At 38.3% G+C, this 16,673-nt stretch overlaps 1 protein-coding gene across 2 annotated transcripts in view; it reads right to left on the reverse strand.

Annotated features, from left to right (window-relative positions):
* Positions 1–16,673, reverse strand: part of INTS4 (integrator complex subunit 4) — a 123,270-nt gene that overhangs the window by 51,169 nt on the left and 55,428 nt on the right. The window contains exons 6-11 of one of the 2 annotated variants that reach the window (XM_007187585.2): positions 15,454–15,639; positions 14,765–14,815; positions 11,043–11,131; positions 9,770–9,890; positions 3,661–3,732; positions 1,739–1,913 (exon numbers count right to left, since the gene is read on the reverse strand). In XM_007187585.2, coding sequence (XP_007187647.1) covers positions 1,739–1,913; positions 3,661–3,732; positions 9,770–9,890; positions 11,043–11,131; positions 14,765–14,815; positions 15,454–15,639 — 694 coding nt within the window. The remainder of the gene's footprint in view (positions 1–1,738; positions 1,914–3,660; positions 3,733–9,769; positions 9,891–11,042; positions 11,132–14,764; positions 14,816–15,453; positions 15,640–16,673) is intronic. The other variant, XM_007187586.2, reaches the window with a different exon arrangement.

Genomic DNA, 16,673 nt, shown 5'->3' on the forward strand with positions numbered 1-16,673 from the left:
GGAATATAACAATGTTCAGCACCCAATAAATTAAAATTCAGAGTGTCTGGCATCCAATCCCAAGTTACCAGGTATGCATAGAAGCAGGAAAATATAATCCATAATGAGGAGAAAAATCAATCAATCAAAACCAACCCAGATGGGCTTCCCTGGTGGCGCAGTGGTTAAGGATCTGCCTGCCAATGCAGGGGACACGGGTTCGAGCCCTGGTCTGGGAAGATCCCACATGCCGCGGAGCAACTAAGCCCGTGAGCCACAACTACTGAGCCTGCGCGTCTGGAGCCTGTGCTCCGCAACGGGAGAGGCCACGACAGTGAGAGGCCCGCGCACCGCGATGAAGAGTGGCCCCCGCTCGCTGCAACTGGAGAAAGCCCTTGCACAGAAACGAAGACCCAACACAGCCAAAAATAAATATAAAATAAATTAATTAATTAAAGAAACGTTTAAAAAAAACCTAAATATTAACATTTAAAAAAAATTAAATGCTGATTTAAAAAAAAAAAAAACCAACCCAGAAATCACACAAATAACAGAGCTAGGAGACAAGGACATTAGGATAGTTACTGTAAATACATTCTCTGTTGACAAAGCTAGAGAAAAGATTAAGCATATTAAGTAGCGATACAGAAGATACTAAACAAACGCAAATTCTAATCAAACTTCTAGGGATGAAAACTACAATGTCTGAGATGAAAAATATACTGGATGGAATTAACAGCACATTAAACACTGCAGAAGAAAAGATTAGTGAACTCCAAGACAAAGCAATAAACATTATCCAAAATGAAACAAATAGGAAAAAAAGATTACATGGAAAAAAAAGAATAGAGCATCTGTGAGCTACAGGACAACCTCAGTAGCCTAATATATATGTAATTGGGAGTCCCCAAAGGAGCATGGGGCCAGAAAAATATTTAAAGAAATAACAGTCAAAGATTTTCCAAATAAAAACCACAAACCCATAGATCCAAGAAGCTCAACAAACTCCAAGCATAAGAAACATGAAGAAAATTATACCAAGGCACATTATAATTAGATCGTTTAAAACCAGTGATAAAGAGAAAAGCTTAAAAGCAGCTAGAGAAAAAAAGATAAATTATGTATGGAAGAACAAAGATTTAAAATGACAGCAGAGTTCTCAACAGAAAAATGCAAACTGAAAAACTGTGGAACAAGATGTTTAAAGGACAAAAAAATAAACAAATAAACCACTATTAATCTAGAATTTCATTCCCAGTGAAACTATCTTTCAAAAATGAAGGCAAAATAAAGGCTTGATTAGTCATTAGTTAGTCAGACTAACCTGGGTTTAAATCTTGCTTCTGTCTCTTACTAGTTGAGTGACTAATAAGAAAGTACAATTGTTATCAGTATAAATATCAATTTTTACTACCATTTATTAAGTGCTTACTATAACTGGGTCATGTATCATGTCATGTATATATATAATCTCATTTAATTATCACAATTCAGAAACACTTGCTATTAACCTTGTTTTACAAAAATGCTAGAATTTGAACCTAAATTGACTGAACCCAAAGTCCATGCTCTTAACCATTGATCCATACCACCTGAGCCTCAACCTCTTCTGTTTATAAAATTAAAATAATAGTAGATACTTCACTGAGTGACTATGAAGATTAAGTGAGGCAACCTGTGTATATCACTCAGTACAATGCCAGATACATAGCAGTCACTCAGTAGATGGGCACTGTTATTGTTATGAAGTCATTCTTACCATACATCTCATCTTCCAATCCATGAACAAAGGCTCCACAAGCTCCTGACTCAATCAAGTTCACAGCCCCCGTATCTACTTCTTCCTTGGGAGCATCATCTCCCCACTTCCTGCCGCTGGAAAACTCTCCCGAAGTGTAAAGTTCCTTGGCACGTTCATGTGCAGTGCGTTTCCTCTATAGAAGACAACAATTACCACTTGCTAGAGATTCATGAGAGAACAGTAAGTTGCACCTTGAGAACATGAGAAAGTAGAAAATAAGACTGTTCTCTGAGAGTTACATTTTTAAAAAAAATACTCAGTAGATCAGAGCAGAGAAATGCAAATTCAACTTGAAGTTAAGACCAAGGTTCTCAGGTCATCAATAGCTGATAGTAACCGTATTAAAGATAGTAACTTCGTTAAAGATAGCACAAGAATGTTGACTGGACAGGTGGTTATGTTTGCCATGGCAACACAGGAAAGGGAGAACCAGAGAGGTAAATAATGGCAGTGTCCTTCCAAGCACCATCCTGGGTAGACAATACACTGGTCCTAGAAAATAATTTTTTTCATCCCATAGAAGTAAGTGTCTATTTGACAACACTATGCTCACCAAGCAAGTGTCTAGTTAATTTACTTTCTTCACAGATTGCCTAAGGGGGACTATACTAGTCAGCTAAAGTAAATATTGAGTCTACTTGACAGTTACAGTTACCTTCATAAATGAATAAACTGGCATAGATATCAGCCTCTATGAACCTTCCTGGTGTGAGCCCACATCCTCATGGCTGATCATCTCAAAGGCACTGATGAAATATAGCACCTGAGCCTACAAGGACGTGGGTCAGACGCAGAAGTAAAGTTTGTACCTTGCGAAGTGTCTTAGAAACCCTTGCATTACCCATCCCTCACAATTCACCATGAGTGTGTCCTTCTTTGCACTTCCACCCCAGTATACACAAAGAACACTTAAGCAATCACTGACCTCAAATGAAGGGAATGCCCTTCAAGAAAGCCATATGGCAATGTTTCATGAAGCACAGATATTAACTCCCCAACCATTCCTAAGAATTCATCTTACGGAATAAATCAAAACAAGAAAAGATCTAATACCCATGAAGGGGACACTCTACATGTGATTTATAATGGTGGGAAAATTAAGGAGAAACTGTAAATGTATAATAAAGGGCTAAAAAATGATGGCACATCTACTTAGCAGAATGGTATGCTATCAGTAAAAATCCTAAGTATGAAGCTAACAATATGAAAAAAAGCGTATGAGGTAGTGGTAAATATAAAAAGTAGACTACAAAATTATCTGTATATAATGATTCAATGTTTAAAACATGCATAAGAAAAAGAGCTGGAGAGAAATATACCAAAATGATGAAAGTCACTGTGTTAGAGTAGTGGGAATATGGGTAAACTGTTTCTCTTTTTCTTCTACTTATCAGAGATTCTGATTCCTTATTAACACTTTTATAATTTAAAAATTAAGATACTGACAATGAATGTTCCTATCATATTCTCAGACTCATATTTGTTCCTGACAACTATGTCAGAGAACTATCACAGTCAAAGCTTAAGGGCATTCTGTTACTGTTCAGAGAAAGGATTTACTCACTCTTCCATGAGAACTGCTGTTGAAAGGAGTCATAAAATAAGACCAGACCTTTGTAGTTTTTAACAAATAGAAAGTTAATCTTGCCTCTTATTTGTAAAATACAATCTGTGCAAAGTATTTCATTATAATAATTTAAAATCTAATGAAGTAACTTGTAATTTGGTTCAATTTACTAAGATTTTAAATTAAAATGTAACCTAGTCATCCTACATTAACAAATTCATGGGCTGTAAAATTAAATCAACATAACTCGGCATATAGCTACACTGATTTTGGTTTCAGAAACCCAGTTTAAACAACAAAGAATTCAAGTTACCCTCAGATCTGACATCAGCTTCTTGTCAAGCGTCTGTTCCAAGAAATGAGAACTGACTTGCTCCATAGAGCCCTATAAAAAGGAAGAATCCAGAGCAATTAAACAACTTTTAAGACCTGAACAATATCTTCAAATTCAAAGTTTGTCGCCAACTTAAATGCATAAAGATAACATTATTCTTTTTTTTAAATTTAATTTTATTTATTTTTTATACAGCAGGTTCTTGTTATCTATTTTATACACGTCAGTGTAGACATGTCAATCCCAATCGCCCAATTCATCCCACCCCCACCCCCCACCGCCGCTTTCCCCCCTTGGTGTCCATACATTTGTTCTCTACATCTGTGTCTCTATTTCTGCCCTGCAAACCGGTTTATCTGTACCATTTTTCTAGGTTCCACATATATGCATTAATATACGATATTTGGATAACATTATGCTTGATAGTAAAGATCCCTATGGGTTTTGAATCATCAGGAAAATAATAAAACCATTAGCAGCAGCAGCTAGCACCTGTATAGAGCTATTAGGTGTCATGCACTGTTCTAAGTGCTTTATACATATATTAATTCATTTAATCCTCACTACAACCCTATGAAGTAAATACTATTATTAGTCACGTTTTATATAAGGGGAAAAGAAGGCACAAAAAGATGAAGTAATTCATTCAAGGTCACAAACAGTATAAATTACAGAGCTGGGCTATAAACCCAGGCTCCAGAATCCTCTGCCTTAACTACTACTCTCCACTGCCTCTCCATTCCTTTTCATTCCATCCTTTCCATTCATTTGTCCATTCATTCATTAAACAAATATATACTTAGTAACCATTCCATTATATGCCTAGAGTTACCAGGAACAGGTACACAAAAATAAAAAGACATCAATTCTACACTCAACAATCACACACTAGTGAGGGAAATTGACAAGTAAAGAGATTACTGCATTATGGTATGAAATTTTACAATGTACATTTATAAAGGGTGCTATGGGAACTTAAAGAAAAGCAGTATGGGGTGGAGGCAGGGAGAGGTATATCTGGGGAACTGGAAATCACAATTAAATGCATAGAGAGAATGTCATGTGGGAAACATCAAGTGGTTCTATGAATAGAACATAGGATGGGGGTACCGAAAATGAGGCAAGACAGGTAGGTAGAAAGCAGATCATAAAGGTCTTTGTTTGCTATGGTAAGGAGTTTGCCTTATGAATAATAACTCTATAGATAATTTCTATTAAATATTGAATGAGCTAAGTAATGTACAAAGACTTGCATTTTAAAAATTTATTCCTCCCAATAATCCCATGAAGAACGCGCATTATCCTCTTTTTTTTTTCCCCTCACTTTTTATTTATTTATTTTTTACGAGAAATTGAGGCTGAGAGATTCAGTAACTTGCTCATTTCAAATAAGAGAGAAACATAATCAGATTTATACTCATAAACATCATCTTGGCAGCAATGTGGCTAATGGACCAGAAGGAACCCAAAACGAAGCAGAGACACAAGTTAGGAGGCTATTTAAAGCAGGTCCTAGACATTCTTAAGGAATACATTGGAAATCTTCTCTAATTCCCAAGGTAATAAATATGGAAATGTTTATACAGGCTCAGACTTTTTCTCCAATCACATTTTCCATAGTAAGTTACATGTTCTTTGGGAGTACTCTTACCCAAGTTAACACCTTTCCTACAACTCTAGAAGGGCAATTGTACTGTTCACCTTAAGTAGTTTCAAAACCACTTTTTCTTATCTCTACATGGTATATAGTTTGTTACATAGGTCTGAGCCAATACCAAATCTAACATTCATTTTTTTAATGTAAAATATCAATTTCATGAATAAAAACTATACATTTTTAAGAACTCCTCACTTTCTCTTTAGTCTTACCACCAACATTAACAGTTGTCTTTTTTTTGGCCACACCGTGAGCCACGTGGGTCTTAGTTCCCCGACCAGGGATTGAACCCGTGTCCCCTGTATTAGAAGCGCGGAGTCTTAACCACTGGACTGCCAGAGAAGTCCCCAACAGTTGGCTTTTTAACAGGCACTTTGTTTTTCTACAAAGAATGAAAGTTTTAATGACTTCACAGTAAGTTACTGGAACCCACAGTCTCAACGTCCTTCTCCAAAGCCTTCAACTGAGCTCTCTCCCAACACAGTAGCAAAGAGGGGGTACTATTCAAATTCTAGCCTCAAAAAATTGCATATCATTGTTTGTAACAAGTTTCCAGTGTTATGTAAGACTAGCTGAAGCTTTCCATTTTAAATCCACAAATAGCAAGAACCTTACAGCATAATCCACTTGAAAAACAGTGAAACTTGAACTGTTACAAGCACAGTGGAAATAGAGAAGGGATAGATTCAAGGTATGTCAAGAAGGTAGTACTGATAAAAGCTGATGACTCAGTGGATACGGCACACAGAGGAAGAATTCTCAAATGCCTCTGGGTAAATGATGGCATCATTTATGAAAGCACAGAAGGAGGAAATCTGGAGCAAAAAGATAATGAGTTCATCATAAAGTGCATCTCACCAATCAGAAAAACATCTACATTCCTGTATACTTTGACCAAGACACATATATTCAGGTAAAAGCTCTCCAACTATACTACTACCCCTACTTAACAATCTATAACACTAAGAAAACTGATATTTAACAAACAAGTGCGTCAAACCTGCTCTCAGAACAAAACCTGCTCAACTAGTATATAACATAAGTCTATGCATTGTTTGTCTATTTCAATTTTAAGTTCCTAGCCTCTATTCATTAGGTGATGAAAAAGAGAAGCAGACCAAAAAAAAAAAAAAAAAAGATGGATTACTATGTGAGACATAAAACTGCCACTGACTAGGACAGCTACATTTGCCCTGGGAAAGACTAGCCCTGGGCAGAGTTACAAACATAAAAACCTACAATCTACAATCTAACTGTCTGAAAATGTTATAATTTTTAAGGTCAAAGACTTTTGGAACCTTACAAATAAGGTTTAAATTATTTAACATCTTAAAAAGAAATCATTAAACTAAGGACCCTATTCTAGATAGGATGCCAATTACCATAATTAATTTCAAAGTAGTGATTGTATTCTAAATAGTCCCATGGAGCTATATTCCTGAAAATCAAGTTTCTTTGCTCCATCAGGTAAGTTACAGATAACTGAAAACCAACCCTTTACATGGTTTTGAATTTTCTGATACATCCCATATCTGAAATTTTTCATCCTGCTATAAGCCAAGGAGAATGGACTCTATTCATTTTCTGTACAAGATGGACTTAAGTCTAAAGTCTTATCATTTCATCTAAGTTCTTGAAAACCTGGCTTCTGCATTCCTCCCGAGCTTAATCTTTTCACACATCACCAAATCGAACATTATCCCCCATACCAAGAAGTACCAAACTGCTTGTAGTTTAACATGATATTGTAGTTTAGTACGATATTAGCATGCATGATAGTGTACTCATGTATCTCTGCTCATATTTTCTCCTTCTCTACTTCTTTACCTAGCTAACCCATACTCATCTTTCAAAGTCAACTGAGAAATCACCTCGTCCAAGAAGCCTTCTGTGCGTGTGTTAGGTGCTCTTTCCTAGGAGTACCAGTATTGTAACTGACTGACTGCCTATGTCAACCTACCTGACTATCCACTCTTTTGAAGACACAGATTATGCTCAGAGTTTGCTGAATTGATGAATATGTAGTCTAAAGACCATATATGGTTTACCTGATCACGGATTTGTCTACTCAAGAATTGGAGCAGGGGAGTTTACCGCTTAGCTTGCACAGAGGAACTAGTAAACCAGCAGGACCTTAGCTGCACAACCGCAGCTCCCAATATATAACTGGACCCGCACTAGGAAGGAATTCTACATGGGCTTTAGAGCATGAAGTATCATTTACAATCTATGTGGCCTTGGACAAATTATACTTTTCTAAACCTTAGTTTTATTATTTATAAAATAAATAATATAATATCTACCTCAAGGAGTTTAAAAGAATTAAAAATGAAAAACAAAAAGTGAGTATGTATATAAGTGTATGTATAGGCATATATTTACGTGTGCCTGTATATGAGGAAATGGGTGTATGTGCATGTGTATGCATGTGTGACTAAAAGTGCCTAGCTTAGTGGGCTAGGAACTCTATAAATAGTAACAATTATTATAATTAGCAAGATTAGATTATTAATTACTTTTGAAGTATAATCATACTTATGTAATTTAGAGTTGTTTGGATTTGAAATCACTTAAATAACATAAAGCACTTGAGTCAAATTATAGTCATCTAAGTGAAAATCTTTTCAACTCACCACTGTAATTCATTATTCATACAGCTTTACATAAATGAATTTTAGATTCTATGGGGTACAAAACTAAAAAATTTGAATGACTCTGCTTTAAGGATTACTTTTCTAACTGCCTACTCAGATGACAATATATCATTGAATTATTCCTCTAAAACATCCCCTCACACACACACAGCACACTGTAGATGCTCAGTACACGCTGAATGAAGGAATCTGATGAATGGTTAGATTGTTCTGAATTTTAAAATATCCACAAATCAAAACAAGGCTTTAAAATGTGAATTCAAAAATAAAATCACTAACAGCTGGCTTGTTTAACTCTATATTTTATTATGGACAAGCAATATAATCTGTAAGCAGGAAATATTGAAATCATCCAAATTCCTTATTTTTCCATGAAAGTGCTTCACATAGGTTTCAGCAGTTACCCCCAAAATACTGGTCAAAGGACTAGGGGTATCACAGGATCTGTGTCCAGTACAATCAGGTCCAAACTTTTTAGCCAACAATCTTACTAAGACTGGCATAGTTGGGGGCCCTCAAAAGAGAAGTTATCAAAAAGAATTTCAGATATTCTTGCTGTGACATTAATACAAATTTTTATAGATAGTTATATATGTATTTATATATTATAACAACCCCACCACCTTGCATAGTGTAGTACTTCACAGTTTATACACATATTCACAGACAGGATCTCATTTGAGTGTCATGACAACCCTGTGAGGTAAACATGAGAGATATTATAAGCCACTTAACAGATGAGGAAATGGGACTAAGATTAAGTGACATGTCCAAGACAACACAGGTATAAAATAAGGCTGAGTATTACGCCAACACTCCTTCTTCTATAAGACGGTTCTATTTCTGAAAAGTTAAAATTTTTCTTACAAATATACTAGAGTCCCCAAAGGCAAAACAGTAGGAAAGAATAAGGCTAAAAGTTAGATTAGCATCTGAATCTCATTCTACAACTTCCTATCTGTATAAATTGAATAATTTACTTAAATCCTCAAAGCCTCAGTTTTCTCACCTGGAAAGTAGGAATAATAGCACCTACCTTGCTGGCTTACTGTAAGAATAAATGGGATAATAAAGCAATTATACTCCAATAAAAAAAAAAAAGAATAAATGAGATAATTAAGTGGCCTCATAGCAAAGTATCTAGGCCATACCAGGTGCTTAGTAATGGTAACAATTATTTTTATTATTATGTTCCTTTTTCTCTAGACTTTGGTTGTCTAATATGCTAATGAGATTAAATAGGATTATCTTTAAAATTCTTTCTAGTTCTTTTTTTTTTATAATTTTTTTTTCCCCTACTTTATTTATTTATTTATTTATTTTTGGCTGTGTTGGGTCTTCGGTTCGTGCGAGGGCTTTCTCCAGTTGCGGCAAGCGGGGGCCACTCTTCATTGCGGTGCGGGGACCGCTCTTCATCGCGGTGCGCGGGCCTTTCACTATCGCGGCCCCTCCCGTTGCGGGGCACAGGCTCCAGACGCGCAGGCTCAGCAGCTGTGGCTCACGGGCCCAGCCGCTCCGCGGCATGTGGGATCTTCCCAGACCAGGGCTCGAACCCGTGTCCCCTGCATTAGCAGGCAGATTCTCAACCACTGCGCCACCAGGGAAGCCCTCTTTCTAGTTCTAAAAGACTACTTCTCTATGGGAAAGTGAACAATTTCTTTCTATTTTAAGAAACACTAAGGTTTATAAAAGCGCATTACACCTATCCCTATCTAGTTTCTCAAAATGTTTTACAAGTGTAACAGGTAATATGTTCATTAAAGAAGATGTAACTTACCAATAGCTTTGCAGCTTGAACTCGAACCACCCAGGAGCCATCACTGACCATGTGACAAATTTTTCCAAACGCATCATCAACTAAGCGAATTTCTTCATTAGAAGAAGGGATTGGGACAATGCTAAATTAAAAGAAAAGAAACCACAAGTGACAAAACATGAGCCTAAAATTGCAGGTTCAATAAACTGAGAATGACCAATGAAAATTAGCACAAATAGAAATGATAATTGAATAATTCAAATCCTATAATGATGAAATACATTTCAGAGTAACCAAATCACTCTGGGATTTGTCTATTTTTAGTTGCAATGCAAATCTGTGTCTTCAGTAAAAAGTATTTAACACTGAAGATTCAAAGATTTATGAGATACCAAAAACAGCTACCACAGAGTATATCTTTAAGTTTATTCTCCCTTATAATTGCATTGCTGTCAATATAGCAAGTCTCAGAATAAACCAATATAAAACATACTTGCAAATCTGGTCCTAAATGAAAAGACAATTTCCAGCTAGTCTTTTTTTTTGAGGGGGTGGGGGGTGGTGTCTATAGCTTTATTAACTCATTCTGGTTTTTCAATTTCAGTAGGTAGCTTAATGAAGAGGAAAAAACACTTCTTTTTCCTATAAAAGGAGTTCTTCTATAAAACAGAATAAATAATATCTGTCTCTCCACCTCAAAGGATCACTGTGAGATAAATTATTTAATTACTGTGAAAAAAAAAATTTTTTTTTTGGCCGCACCGCACAGCTTGCGCAATCGTAGTTCCCCGACCAGGGACTGAACCCAGGCTCTCAGCAGAGAAAGCACCAAGTCCTAACCACTGGACCACCAGGGAATTCCCTATGAAAATATTTTTAACCAGGAAAACACTACATAAGGGATCATTATTTTCAAATTCACCTGGTATCTTTAGCTGGCATTTGTATTTACTAAAATGTGCCCCAAACCATTTTAAAGACTTTTTTTTAAGGGGTGGGCAGAGGTGGAGTGGATAGCATTTGAGAAAGACCATCCAATCTTTTCATCTATAGTTGAGGAGGTTGGGACCCAGAGAGGCGAAGTGTCTTTCCCAGCATACACAGAAAGTTCAAGGCAGAGCTGAAAAACAAGGACCAAGCATCCTGATTTTCAGGGTCCATGCTTTTCCCCTATTCCATACTGCCTTCCAAAAATCTAGCCAACATTCCTTTTCTGGAGGTGGGCTTTCTGCATGGTGGGAGGAGAGAGAAATGGCTTAGCAATGAACAAAAGCTGGCTCACACCCACACTGACCTTTCAGGATAGAGCTGACTGACAACCCAGATGAGCTGGACTGCAGCACTGCGCACTTGTTCATAGTCATCAGAGAGCAATTTACAAGCCTGCAAACAAGGATTCCAAAAGTCTGTTAGTTCTGTGTCCTCCCAGGTGATGTCCAAACTATTTTCAAAATGAAGATAAGGTGGCTGGATAAGGATACCAATCAAAACACATATGGGTGATTTTAACTTCTTGAACCTTTGCCCAACAAAGAATTCTTGGCCTCTGCCAGCTGCTCTGGCTGTGTTCTGACTGTGTACCCTCCCACCCCATGTCTGAAAGGAGAACCAAAGATTGATAGATAGCACAAAAGCCATCTAGAATAGCATCAATCATAGCAAAGCTTGCTGGGAGTCCACAGTGCTACCCTCACAGGCTCAAACACCAAAGATGAGTTTTTTCCCTATATGTAAAACTAGAGCACAAATTTCTGACTGACAGTCCATCTGAAAATTCAAGCACTCTAAATAAATGTACATTTTTAACGCTAAGCTGCCAAAAAGAGGCCAAATTTTCCTTTTTTACTTTAGTCTGAAATGGAATATCCCTACTCCACCCACAGTCATAGCTACACCCTAGACTTCAACAACACCCAGAAAACGGTTTTTGAAATTTTAAAATCTTATATTCCATGCTTTGACCATATATGCTACTCTACCAGCTCTTCCATCGTCATGACTGAACCCATCACACCTGCTCTTCATCCCACTTAAGTTACCTATCCGTTTAAGCAGGGTCTCTCAACCTTGCTATTATTGACGTTTTGGACTAGATAATTCTTTGTTGTGAGGGGCTGTCCTGTGCAATATAAGATATTTAGCAGCATCCCTGGCCTCTACCCTCTAGGAAGTTGTAGCACCACACCCTCTTCCTCTCCCCAGCAACTGCAATAGTCAAAAATACCTCCAGACATTGCCAAATGTGCCCTGGAGGGCAAAATCACCTTGGTTGAGAACCACTGCTTTAATTCTACCCTTTCTTTCCAAATAAACCACCTTTTCCTTGCTCTATACCCGTCCTTACTTCAGTCTCTTGACAGCATTGTCTGCATCATCATACACAAGCCCCTCAGGATTTCTGCTACAGCTGCTCCAAAAACCTAAGACTTTCTCTAGTCTTCACAAGGGCAGCAGAGCACTGGCAAAGAAGACCACACTCTCTAGGGGATTGGTGATTCATGATCTCAAACCTTATTAGTCCTACTCTGAAATCCTTTACACTCCTGCTTTCCACTTCCATTTCCCAAGGCAGCTTTTCTTTTTTTCAGAAAGGTGGCTAATGAGCCTTTTTTTTTTTTGGACTGTGTTGGGTCTTCGTTGATTCACGCAGGCTTTCTCTAGTTGCGGCGAGCGGTGGCTACTCTTCGTTGCAGTGCGCGGCCTTCTCATTGCAGTGGCTTCTCTTGTTGCGGCTCACAACCGTAGTTGTGGCTCAAGGGCTCTAGAGTGCAGGCTCAGTAGTTGTGGCACACAGCCTTAGTCGCTCCACAGCATGTGGGATCTTCCTGGACCAGGGCTCGAATCCGTGTCCCCTGCACTGGCAGGCAGATTCTTATCCACTGCGCCACCAGGGAAGCCCCAAGGCAGCTTTTCTTAACCTTTTCCTCAGGACTTCTATCCCACTACCAGCTATAAGGCGACCTGTTTATCTGAGAAAAATCAAGGTTCTCAGGCACAAACCCACTCAACTACTCCACACCAGTTATAAATTCATTTATTCCTGTATTCTCCCACCCCTCGTTTTCTCAATATCTGAGGGAAAAGGGTCCTTTCTAGTTCCTAATCCTTCTAGTTTTGCTATGGATCCCATCACTTCCTCACATGACCATCCCTTACCATCCTCCAAAATAGATCCTCTTTGTGATTCTCTATGGTAGCATCCTATTGATTTACCTCACAGCAATACTCATATGCTATAACTGTATTTGCTTATTTGTTAATTGCCTGTCTTACCTATGACAATGTGAAGGGCATGGGTCCTATCTATTATAACATGCTTGGGATTATAAAGCCAGCATTAGGTACTCACTAACATTTGTTGGATGAATCAGCTCATGAATCTGATTTTCTGCCTCAAGGAACTTACTCCAGCATTTATTCTCCTTTGTCTCTTCTATCATAACACTAGCTCTCCCAAAACAGTAGCTCTCTCTTCAACATATAAACATACTTAGCAACTGTCTTTAAAATACAGGAAAAAAAAACCCAACAACCCTTAATCCTATGCCCCCTTCTACCAACTTCTACCCCACTTTCCTATCATAGTCAAGTTTCTTTAAAATACAGTCATAGTCAATAGACTTTAAATGCCTCAACTCAAAAGACCCTGATCTGGCTTCCCCCAGTCCCAGCACTCTACTGAAATTGCTCTCTTTAAACTCACTAATGACCACTTTGTTGCTAAGTCCCATGACCAGATTTCAGTGCTATCCTAAATGACCTTTCACCAGCATTTGACACTGCTGACTATGAGAATGCCCTCCTGCCTTTTTTGGAATATATTTTTCCTCCTCCTCCATCAAGCTGCTCCTCAGTTCCATTCTAGGGCTCCTTTCTTAAACGTTGGACCTCACCCCTGGCTCCATCCTCATCACTTCCAATCTTCTTACTCTCCCTGGGTATCCCCATGACCCCTAGATATTGATGGTTCCAAATATCCACCTCCAGCTCTGATCTTTCCTGAGTTCCAGACCTGGAATTCTCCTCATGAGTATCCCATCAATCCTTCAAACTCAAGATAATCAAAATGAACTCATTATAGTAACTAATTCTACCTCATTTCTCAAATCCTCCCCCATCATTCCATCCTCACTCCCTCGAGGTCCACAGCATTGCTTGCCTAACCAACTGACACAGTCTTATGTCACTAAACATCTGAATCATCGGACTAACTCTTTTTCCTTTGAGTCCTTACTCTACAAGCTTCCTTTAATTATTTGGTTTCCCACACAGTTTTCCTATAGGTCACACCAACATAACCATTCTGAACTCATTCTACTTCATTTGTAAAAGAACGTACTTGGTTTACACATCAGTCATAGGGGCTAATAGTTTGGCTAATTATCCTCTTCCTCTAAAAGCTAAAACCACTCACAGTAGGCTAACAAAAACTGGTCTCTGAGCGTGGATTTAGATTTCTTGTCTCTAGATACATCCAATTATTCTACAAGAATAACTGTAAGGGCTTTCGGTTAGACACTCAGTCAGCTTCTCCTAATGATACTATAACTTCATTGTGCTTTTCCTTACCAATGCTATAACAATCATGTGATATCTTTTCATATGATCCCATGGTCTTGGTCATCCTCCTCCAGAAATACTCCAGTTTCTCAAGTGTGGTGCCCTGAATTGACTTCAGGTTTGAAGTCAATCTCAGTCAACCAAGCAGAGATCAGCAAGACTACCACTTTCCTTACTCTGAACACTACACTTCTCTTTGTATACTCTGGTATTCATACTGAGCTACCTAAATCCTCCCAAATGCCCTCCTCACATGCACTAGTGCTATTCATTACATATTCCCCATTCTCTTCTTAGAATGTATGTTTTGGATACAACTGCACATTCATCACAACACTGCCACTGTTAGCCAGCTGAAGCTCTATGTTTTCAAATTCTGACCACCAGCATGCCACCCTCCCAGTTTCATGATTTCTCCACCTCCCTCCTCTTCTAGACAGCAATCATATAAGGTACCTGAGAATAAATTGTTTGGTATAATTTCAGTCCTCTTTCATGGAGCTGCAACTAGATAATAAAGATACAGTTTAAGTATTCCGAAAAAAAAATCAATATTTCCAATGTCTCCCCACAATCTCATATATTTTTCCCCATTATATCACATTAACATGGTTCCCTTTGGCCAAAATCAGTGCTATATAAATAAGAAACCTGGACTTTTCAGTAGAAACACTCAAACACTTAATGAATCTAACCCGTGGACTGTCCCAAGGGGATATCAGAAGAAATATGAAATAATGATAAGGAGGCTGAGGAAGAAATGGTTAACACCATCTCCCCCTAAAGAGCAACCCTCCCCCATAACTTTCACCTATACTTCTGAAATACAAAGGTATAACCTGTACCAATTGTACTATAATACCAAGTAACATCTCTCCCATGGACCTGGGATACAAGTTGTACCTTCCATGTTTCAGAAATGCAGGTGAAAGCTACCAAAGAAGCCCAAAGATAAGCAACTGTTGTAAAGGAATGTGTGCCTTTGAGTTCTGTGATGCCACCAACACCTTCCTGAAAGTGTGCATAAAGTATACCCTGGGGGGATTCAGAATGTATCCAAGGTGGCATTAGCCATTAACTTAAAAAAAAAAAGAAAAGAAAAAAAAAAAAACCTATCTCCATTTAGTTTCCATGATCACGTTTACCATGGCTTTTATAGCTGCTGTTCTGACACGTGGATCCTGGTCACTGAAGTAATCCCCTATAATCTTCTGGACGTCTCTGACAGCTAGGCCTTCTGCATCTTTTGTGACACTTTTCTCCAAAGAACCCAGATTGCCAAGTAATTGCAGGCACTTATTTCTTACACCATGCGAGGTATCTGTCAGGTGCTAGAAAAGAAAAAAGAGAACAAAAGGACATGATTAAGATATCTTAAAAATAAACAAAAACACAGAAACAAAAGCACTGTATCAACTTTAGGAATGACTTCAAACAGTACATTCTCACTAGTCTGTCTAGTCTCATGGGTTTTTTGTTGTTGTTTTTTGGTTTTTTGGCCATGCTGTGTAGCTTGTGGGATCTTATTTCCCCAACCAGGGATTGAATCCAGGCGCTGGCAGTAAAAGTGCCTAATCCTAACCACTGGACAGCCAAGGAATTCCCTTCATGTTTTTTGAGTATGTGTCTTCCAAAAAGAATCATGAGTCCTTAGAAAATAAGACTCCCATTTATTCAACATTATACTCCCAACAGCAAGCACCTGGCCTTGTAAAGACTAGGTACTTTAAAAGTGACCCCTTAAATTGCATTTTATTCACTATCAAATCTAAAAACAGAACAAAAATTCATAAATTTAAAAAATTTTAATATTCATACAGAAATATGTAAAAATATTAAATGTACAACTCAATGAATTTTCACAAAACACACACAAATAAGAAGCAACCAGATAAGGAAGTAAAACATGACCAACTCTCACAGTAACTACTCTACCACCATCAAAAATAGCCACCATCAGGCTTCGTCCTCCCCAGCAGGAAGCTAAGCCCTTCCTCTTGGGAGCTGCTGTGGTATCCTCTCAGGCATCAAATTGTACTGCAATGTCTTGTTTTCACAAGTCCATCTCCTCTAAGACTATGCTCCTGGGCTTCCATGGTGGTGCAGTGGTTAAGAATCCACCTGCCAGTGCAGGGGACACAGGTTCAATCCCCGGTCCAGGAAGATACCACATGTTGCAGAGCAACTAAGCCCATGCGCCACAACTACTGAGCCCATACACCACAACTACTGAAGCCCACGCGCCTAGAGCCTGTGCTCCACAACAAGGGAAGCCACCTCAATGAGAAGCCCGCGTTTCTCAACACAGGCTTGAGCTGAGCTTGCCACAACTAGAGAAAGCCCATGTGCAGCAACGAAGACCCAA

Source organism: Balaenoptera acutorostrata, chromosome 9 (genome assembly GCF_949987535.1).
Source record: "Balaenoptera acutorostrata chromosome 9, mBalAcu1.1, whole genome shotgun sequence".
NCBI lineage: Eukaryota > Metazoa > Chordata > Mammalia > Artiodactyla > Balaenopteridae > Balaenoptera > Balaenoptera acutorostrata.